Source organism: Canis lupus, chromosome 3 (assembly GCF_048164855.1).
Source record: "Canis lupus baileyi chromosome 3, mCanLup2.hap1, whole genome shotgun sequence".
Lineage (NCBI taxonomy): Eukaryota > Metazoa > Chordata > Mammalia > Carnivora > Canidae > Canis > Canis lupus.
The window spans coordinates 87,841,309-87,850,273 of NC_132840.1; the positions used below are offsets into that span (position 1 = coordinate 87,841,309).

An 8,965-nucleotide genomic window follows, 5' to 3' on the forward strand; every position below is an offset into this window, starting at 1 on the left:
CCTGCTCCCCTCCCTCCTCCTGTCCTCCTGCCCTGGAGCAAGCAGGCCAAGGGAGGCCGGGAGGGTGGGGTGATGGGGGGAAGCGCAGGTGCTCCTTAGCTCTGGGGGTAGCGGAGCACGCGGGGTAAGGACCTCTGTCCTCCGACGGCGCCTGGCTGGCCAAGGCTCACCACCACCATCAAGCAAAACGACCCGTCCCCAGCTCAGCTCCACGGCGGAGTGGTCGGGGGCCCCGGCTGGCACGCCACCGCCTGCGCTCCACCCGGCCGTGCCACTCAGTGGCTGTGAGACATCAGGCACGCCACGTAACTTCTTTGAACTTCCAGGTAAACGGGGGTGGTGATTCCTAAATGATCAGAAATAAATCTGTCTTCTTCTCGGAGGAGAGCAAGCTCCCATTCCCTACAGAGTGACCGTGAAAATGGGGACCAATAGCTCGTGAGGGCGCTTGGCTGGTACCCGGCCCACAGCGGGAGCTCAGTCCACGTTAGCTGCTGTTCTCGCAGACATGCAATAAAAACTTCGACACATCTTCCAGTTTCTGGGCTGAAGTGTAAAGAGCTTGGAAATGGTCACTCCCATTCTCAGAATTGCGGGGGGGGGAAAAAGCCAAAGAAACCAAAAGCCAACAACACTTCTTAGACCCATCAGAGAATTTAGGTCACAAGGCAAAACGCAGACGTGAGAATTGGAGAAGCAGACAGGTGGTTGTTCGGAGAGTCACAACTGTGCGACACGAAGCCCAGGAGGCAGCCCAGGGCCCAGGGCAGGGAAGCTGAAACGTCACCGACTCATTGCTGGCGGCTCAATGTGAACAAGCCTGAGATTTACGAAGTCCAGAGACCCCCGTCTTAGAAGGCTCCCAACTTCCTCAATTTTGCCTCCCAGAGCCCTAGCAGGTCCAGAGTGAGGATCAGAGAGCGCGTCCCTCTCGCCTACTTCAATAACGGGGGCGGGGGGGATAACCATTTTGAAGACCGTCCAGAGCATTCTGTTGTACTTAACAAAGGCCCGCCCTCCAGGAAGAGCCCCCTAACCTGGGGAAAGGAAACCCCCCAATGTGGCCCCCTGCGACCTTCCTGTGGCTCCGGAGTGGGGGCAGGAGGGGTGGCGAGGAGGACACAGGCCAGGGCTGCGGGCTGAGACTGAGGCCTCAGCAGAGGCCCAGGGGACATCCCACCCCCCGCTCTGCCCTCCAGCCGCCCCGGCGCAGCAGGGACCCCTTTGTAGCCACAGGGAATTTCAGCTGAGCGCGCGAAAAGCCTCGAACCCTGTTTAAGAAGGAACCTGTAGGGAAGCCTAAAGACGGGAGAGAAAACCAGGGGGATGAGACACGTTAGCGTCTGCAGCTACGGCCATGGAGACAGTAAGCACAGCCTGTCAGCCACATGCCCAGACCCCCTGCCCCTGCCCCCACCTCACACCCCTGCCCCTGCCCCACTACCCCCCAACCCCCACCCCCCAGCATATGTGGCTTCAGCGAAACCAGAAGCTGCCCGGCACAAGGTGAGCATGCCATCCGGAGAGGCAGACTTGGGTAAGGCAGGGCACGGGGTGTCAGACTGGGAGTTAGGACTATGATAAATATGCTGAGGGATCTGTTAGGGAAAGTGGACAGCGCACAAGGACAGACAGGCAACGAGGCAGACAGATGACGCCCCGGGAAGCTATCAACAGGGGACGCCTGGGGCGCTCAGCGGTGGAGCCTCTGCCTTCGGCTCAGGGCGTGACCCCGGGACCCGGGATTAAGTCCCCACGGGGAGCCTGCTCCTCCCTCGGCCTGTGTCTCTGCCTCTCTCTGTGTTGCTCATGAATAAATAGATAAAATCTTTAAAAATAAATAAATAAACCCATGAGGGAAACAAACAAGCCAGCCTCCCCCAGGAAGCCCTCGGGCTAGCCCAGCACCCCTTCCCACATTCCAGGAGCACCTGCCACGGCCGCTGGACCCAGCTCTGTGCTGGCCGGGCGGCTCCCCCCCGCGCCCCCGCCCCCGTGTCCCCAGGGCCCAGGGCGTGAGGCGCAGGGCGATGGGCGGGTGAACAGCAGGCACTGAGCCCAGGGCCAGGACGGTGATTAAATAGCTCATCTCTTTATTAGCCGGTGGGCGAGAAGGTTCCAGTGGGCCCGTCACAAGCAAGGGCTCACCGCGGGGTCCCCTCTGCCCAGGTGTGGTTGCTCCTCCCGTCAAGGGTCATAGACGTTCTGTGACACAGGCTGTTCCCCAACCCTGGAGGACACGGAGGACACGACCCCGTTATCAGGGGAGGCCGGGCTCCCCGGATCCCGCCACCCGCCTGCACACGGCTGCACACCCGCGCAGCACACACCCCTGCCCTGCGGGGCCTCACACCTTGGGACAGCCTGCAGCACCCCGAGCACCCCGGCGGCCCCGCAGCCACGGGGTCAGTGATGGGAGGACACGGCCGGCCAGCCCCCTCAGGCAGTGCTCCTGGGTCACACGCGCATACACGAGTGTGCCCAATGTGGAGCTGCACGGGGGGCGGGTTGGTGCGCACCCCCAGGGCTGGCCCGGCTGCGAAGGAAGGGGCACGAGGGCCGCGTTCCTCTCCAGGTGCCTTGGATGGGACGAGAAGCATGTGGGCAAGCAGCAAGTGTCCCATAAATGCAGCACCGGGTACTCCCGCCCCCCGCCCCCCGCCACCTCCCCGAGCCACGGCCTCCGCTGCAATCCCTGGTCCCCGGGGTGAGACCAGGAGCCACGCACCCCAAGGCAAGGCCCCAGCCTGCGGCAGGGCCCAAATCCGCGTGCCCCCAGATGTGCCCGCAGTGCACACGGTGGGGTGGGTGGCCCGACGGCAGTGATGCCAGGGTTGTTAGACCCGAGAGCGGCGTCCACACCAACCCCCGTCACAGCCCCACTGAGCCCCACTCACCGTGACGCCTCGGCCCCTGCGGGAGCCTGGCCCACCCTCCCCTCCCCAAGCGCGTCTCCCCCCAAGGCAGGGCTCTGCCTTATTATCACTTATTATCAAGCCCCCCCGCCCCACCCCTGCACACTGTCCCAGGCCTACCCAGGAGGGCCGCACCCCCTGCCCCTGCCAGGCTCCTCACCTGGCGCCCTCTCACCTGTAGCTCTCAGCAGTCTGCGTAGGAATTTCTGCTGCGAATCTCCTGGGACGCTTCATCCGTGAGGTTGCATATGCTGCAGGGATGGAAGAGACGAGCAAGGCCCCCAGGAGGCTGCGCCCAGGCTCCCCAGACCGCGGCGTCGGGGCGGGCACCCCACCTGAGCTGCGCCCACTCAGCCCGGAGCACATCCTACAAACCTGTGCTTGGCCCGCAAGGACGCACAGGTGGCCGGGAAGATGTCGGCGCGGGAGTGCCCCCCCACGTGCCCCATGTGCCCCACGTGCCCCACCTGCCTCACCTGCCCACCTGCCCACCTGCCCCTGTGTAGGTGTCCAACCCGCTGATCTCAGCTGCTTACCTGCGTCTCACCTGCTCTATTCGCTCTCGCATGACATCGTCCCTCACCTCACTGGGGACTTGGAAGATTCGGGTGTGGCTGCAAAACAGCGAGGGGACCCTGGGATCCCTGAGGTCCCTCACAGGCATAGCCGGCAGGTTGGAAGCCAGGAGCCGCAGTTCCCACCCTGTCTCGAGGGACTTCTGAGCGGGGTGGCGGGGGGGTCCTTCACACATCTTGCACGAGGCACACAAGGGTGGTTTTGGTTTTGGTTTTTTAGATTTGTCACTTCAAGTAGCCCTGAGCCACCCAATAATCCTGGCCGGGGGCAGACAGCCCTAGGGAGAGGCGGAGAAACAGAGAGCTTCCCTGCCTTTACTGGGGTGGCACACGGGCTGGACCCATGCTCGCGTGGGCCCCCTTGTGGCTTTCTGATGTTCTCTCGCATTCACACGCCTTATTCCCCTTGTTCACTTGTATCCTTTCAAAACTGGGGACTCCGTCCTATTTTCTCCCCCTTTCGGGGGCCTAGCAAACATCTGGTGGTTGGCACACATCTACCGAATAAATGAGTGGCCCGATGCCCGGAGAAGGGGCACGTGCCCCTGGCTGCGTACTTACCGACACGGAGAGTGCCCCAACCAGTGGCTTATACGGGGAGCCACGCACACTGTACGGGTTTCAAAAAGCCACAGAAAGTCCGGGGTGGAAAGATTACCTGTGGATGATTGCCCGTGGTTCCCGTAGCTTGTCTCCCAAGCTCAGGCCTAGTTATGCCACACAGTGGGGCCTCCAGAATTTCCGAAGACAATGTGCATATCATCCAGACCAAGGGACAGAACGTGCAGAGCTCCCTCCAGTGCAGCCACGTCAGGCAGGGACAGTCCCTCGCCCGTACGGCTGTGGCTGGATAACAGTCCCCACGTTTATGATTTTAGAATAGAGCTCCCCTCCAAAGAGACTTTCCCAGGCAGTTCGCAAATCCCACCATTTTTTACTCCTTCCTGAGCATTTGAATCCGGTTTTAAAATGCTAACAGGGGACGCTTGGGTGGCTCAGAGGTTGAGCATCTGCCTTTGGCCCAGGGTGTGATCCCAGGGTCCTGGGATCGAGTCCCACGTTGGGCTCCCTGCGTGGAGCCTGCTTCTCCCTCTGCCTGTGTCTCTGCCTCTCCTTCTGTATCTCTCATGAATAAATAAATAAAATCTTTAACAAATAAAATAAAATAAAATAAAATAAAATAAAATAAAATAAAATAAAATAAAATAAAATAAAATACTAACGGCACCAGAAGGGGTAAACACAAGAAAACTGGATATCCCCCAGGCAAAAATACATTTCTTGAGAAACGTGTCCTCCTTAATAGAAGTGAGCAAAGCTGGTGATGGGGGCATGGAAAGGAGGAGCGCATGGATATGAGAGAGAGAGTTTCCTGGAGGACCAGTTTAACCCCACGGTTCTGCTGGGAAAAGAGACGCTGAGCAAACACAAATCCTGGAAAGGAAATAGGGAGGCTTATACCAGAGGGAATGAGGGCTCGGGTCCCTCCGCCTGGGACCTCTGCCCTTGGGCACCCTTGGGCGCGGGGACAGGCCACAGGGTGGTCCCTACTGTGCGGCGCAGGGTGCCGGCCTCGGGCGCTGAGAAACCTCCCCTCACCTCAGCTGCAGAGGAGGGCTTAGCTTTAGCATTGTAAGAGCTTATTTTCTTTTAGCTCCTTAGAGTGCAGCCAGTTCTGAGCAAATCAAGTGCAAAAGCAGCAGAAGTCGGAAGCCTATTCGCACGCACTCAAGACCCGGGGAGCCAGCCCGCCTAGCAGCCCTCGGGCCACGTAGGGAATTCGGAGCCAGCTGGGCTTCCGAGACAGGGGAAATATTCCCCTAAGAGCCCGAAGTAAGGCCGGAGACTTTCTCAGCCAGAGAAGCCCACATCTCCAGAGAAGAGCTGCGAGTCCGCTTTGGCAGCAATCCCGAGGGGGGCCTTGCGCCTCCCTCCCACCACCCCACTCAGGGAAAATCGGATCCTTTACCTCCATCGTATGAACTGGATTCTTGTTCTTTCCTCCAGGACGTCTTGACTCTGGTTCGCCAACAAGTCAGACTTGGAGAGATGGTGCTTCACCTAGGAGATCCAGGTAGCACGTGTGGTCATGGTCCCGCGAGGCCACCGTGGAAGGGCGGGTCAGTACCAGCTCCGCCTACTTGCCCAGGACCCTTTCAGTCGGATCCTGTGCCCACCCACCTCCCTTTCCACCCACTCGCCCCGGACGATGGTCTCAAACTCCCAGTTACCACGTCTCTGGTGACGTGGACATCCTGGCCGTGAGTGGGAGGGCAGTTGGTGGACATCTTCTCCTTTATGTCCTGGGAAGCCTCTTCTTCAGTCTGAAAGGGGAGCAGGGTCCCCTGAAAGTGTTGCTCCGTGTCTGAGCTGAAATCGGTCTCTTCTTTTTCTCTCTTTTTCCGTCACAACACACATGCCACGCGTCCTCACATACACCCCCCGTGTCTCCTAGTTCCTATTATGACCTCCCTGTAGGGTTCGGGGGACTCATGAAGCCCCCGCGGGGCTCAGGGTGTGGCTGAGGTGCCCCAGGCTGAGGACGGCGCATCTGAAACCCGCGTCCGGCATCCTTCAGAAGTGGGGCGGGAATAGCGGTGACCCCAAAGCCTCTGTGACAAGGACACGAGCCCCAGTGTCTTCTAGGATAGTCGGTGAGGTAGACACAGCGGAGGCAGGGTGTTGGGCAGTGAACCTGAGTGTCCCGGCTCTAAGGGGAAAGCAATCCAGATCCCTGTTCCCACTGAGGCCAGCTCCCTAGAATCTGGGGCACCCTGCGTCACAGAGGGATCTTACTTACTTTTTTCAACCAGTGCTGTACTACGGATACAGCCTCGCTTTCTATGACTTCAACGTCCTGTAACAAATTGGTAAGTTAATGCCCTCAGAGTCCCTCGAGACACAGCCCTCCCCGCCTCCGTCCTTATCCAAAGTTACCTATGAGAAGATGCGATAGAGGGGGGCCCAGGAGGGATCAGAGGGATGAGAAACACTTCCCGGTGGCCACCCCCAGTTCTACCTACCGAACTGATTTTTGGTGGGAAAGGGAACCCGGCGCCTTTCCGGGCGAGAATGTACACAATCCATGTTGTAATTATCATCTTTGGACTGATGCCAGGGCTCCTGCTTGGCTCCCTCCTTCCATTGAAGCTGCCTGAGAACTCCTCTGGAACAAGGGCTCATTGACGGGAGGTTCCCCCCTGATTGTTTGGTCAACGATGATGTGACAATGGCCTCCTTTAACCTCCGGGGTCAGAGTGGGATGGAAAAAAGAGGTCAGGAAGCATTTGCCCTAGTGATGGCCATAGCTCAGAAATGGGGAGATACGGGGATGGGAAGAAAAAGTCACATACAAACCAATATAAGCCCGAGAAAGACACAGGGGGAAATTACCAAAATCCTAGAGACTTGATTTGGAAAGGGGGATTGTGGTGGGTCACCCAGTATTGAGCAATGCTAAAGCAGAAAGAGATCTGATGAATCAAAAAAGAAACAAATTTGTGACAAAATGGTCCAGGTCGTCTAGATGTTGACTCAAACAATGCCACAGGTACTTCTTATTCTTATATAAAGGGAAGAAAGAATTTGTCCACCCCCCAAAAAAATCAAAAGACAGAGGAACAAAAGTCTCAACAAGGACATTTTCCTTTATTCTATTTTGTTTACACCAGTGATTCAAATCATTAAAAAAAAAATCCAAACAATAAGAAGAATGGAGTAAATTGCAAGTGCCATTTATTATTTAAAAAATATTTCCTGAGGATTTCCAGTGGACTGCTGCAGGGGAGCAAAGTGGAAGCGAGACGCGGATTGCATTGTGACTTCAGATCGGAGGAAAACATTGATAGCTCGTCTAGAGCCTTCTATTCCCATCTAGAACCTTCACCAAGAAATGGAAGGAAGTTCAGAATATCTAAAGGATCCTAAGCAAATGTTGAGCTGCTCTCAAAAGTAATGGTTGCCTAACCCTGAGACTATTCTCAAAATCCCAAAAAACAGGCTGTAGTCCTGGCTTTATACTAACTCATTGTGTGGCCTTAACCCATCATCAGTCTCTCCAGTTCTACGTTCTTCTTCAAAATGAAAAAAAAAAAAAATAGAATAATGTCTGTAGATTTCTTCTAGCTCTAATATTCTATAAATGTTCACATTCTCTTTCTTCCAAGAATATCAAAGAGTATCACCCCCCAGTTCCTCTGATACAACCATTATGTCTCCTCCCTCGCAACAAATCACCTCAATTTTATATCTTCTTTATTCATCAGAATACTCTAGGCTATGTTGAGGCAACAAACTGTCCCCAATTGTTAAAAAGATGGACTTCTCACGGGGGAGGGGGGGGTGTATGGAAGTGTTGAGTCACTGTATTGTACACCTGAAACTTACCTAACACTGCAGATTAACTAACTGGGATTAAGAGTTAAAACAAACAAAAAAAGGTTCACTTCTCACTCTCAAAAACTCCAAACTTCTCCAAAGTGGAGAAGCTCTTGTGGGTAGTCCTGCTCCGTGTGGTGACCTAAGATCCAGGAAGAACCCCATCCTGTGGCTCCAAGGTCTCATGATGTTAGCCCCGTGATTGCCGAAGCAAGGAGACGGAACGTGTGGAGCAAGAAAATCAGCTCTTCTGCTTCAGCCCAACGGCTTCTTCCTAAAGCTTGTTGGCCAGTACTGGTCATGTGACCCCAACCTAACTCCCAGGCTGACTGGAAATTGAAAAGTAGAAGGTGAAATTACTTGTCAACACCTCTGTTTCTGCCACTATCCTCTAAAAGTCATGTTTCTATCTTTATTGGTATAATTTTCTGAATATAAACACATTTATGTGATTCAAAAGTTAGAACTACATGAAAAGATATACTCAGGAGGGTCCTGTGTCCTCTCCTATCTGGTCAACCTTGTTCTTACTTCAGAAGCAAGATTTCCATACATTTTCTTTCTTTTCTTTTTTAATTTTTATTTATTTATGATAGTCACAGAGAGAGAGAGAGAGAGAGAGAGAGAGAGGCAGAGACATAGGCAGAGGGAGAAGCAGGCTCCATGCACCGGGAGCCCGACGTGGGATTCGATCCCGGGTCTCCAGGATCGCGCCCTGGGCCAAAGGCAGGCGCCAAACCGCTGGGCCACCCAGGGATCCCCCATTTTCTTTTTTTTTACATTTGTTTTTATTGAAGTTCGATCTGCCAACATACAGTTTAACACCCAGTGCTCACCCCTTCAAGTGCCCCCCTCAGTGCCCCTCAGTGCCCAGTTACCCCATCCCCCCGCCCACCTCCCCTTCCACAACCCGTTGTGTGTTTCCTAGAGTCAGAAGTCCCTCATGGTTTGTCTCCCTCTCTAATTTTCCCCACTCAGTTCCCTTTCCCCTATAATCCCTTTCACTATGTCTTATATTCCCCGTATGAGTGAAACCATATGATGATTTCCGTATGTTTTAAAGATATACAACCTGTGTTTATATTTCCAAAATAAAAC

General features: G+C 55.1%; 1 protein-coding gene across 2 annotated transcripts; it reads right to left on the reverse strand.

Annotated features, from left to right (window-relative positions):
* Positions 1 to 2,071: 2,071 nt before the first annotated feature.
* On the reverse strand, positions 2,072 to 6,676 carry SPATA19 (spermatogenesis associated 19). 2 transcript variants are annotated; one of them, XM_072822759.1, is made up of 7 exons: positions 6,514 to 6,676; positions 6,291 to 6,347; positions 5,722 to 5,814; positions 5,460 to 5,551; positions 3,452 to 3,529; positions 3,076 to 3,166; positions 2,072 to 2,230 (listed from the first exon to the last, which is right to left on the reverse strand). In XM_072822759.1, exons 1-6 carry the CDS (start codon positions 6,589 to 6,591, stop codon positions 3,100 to 3,102), a joined length of 465 nt encoding a protein of 154 aa, XP_072678860.1. In that variant the 5' UTR covers positions 6,592 to 6,676; the 3' UTR covers positions 2,072 to 2,230; positions 3,076 to 3,099. The 2 variants fall into 2 exon arrangements, with proteins under 2 accessions (XP_072678860.1, XP_072678858.1); XM_072822757.1 differs by having other exon boundaries at positions 3,091 to 3,166; positions 6,514 to 6,673.
* Positions 6,677 to 8,965: the final 2,289 nt, after the last annotated feature.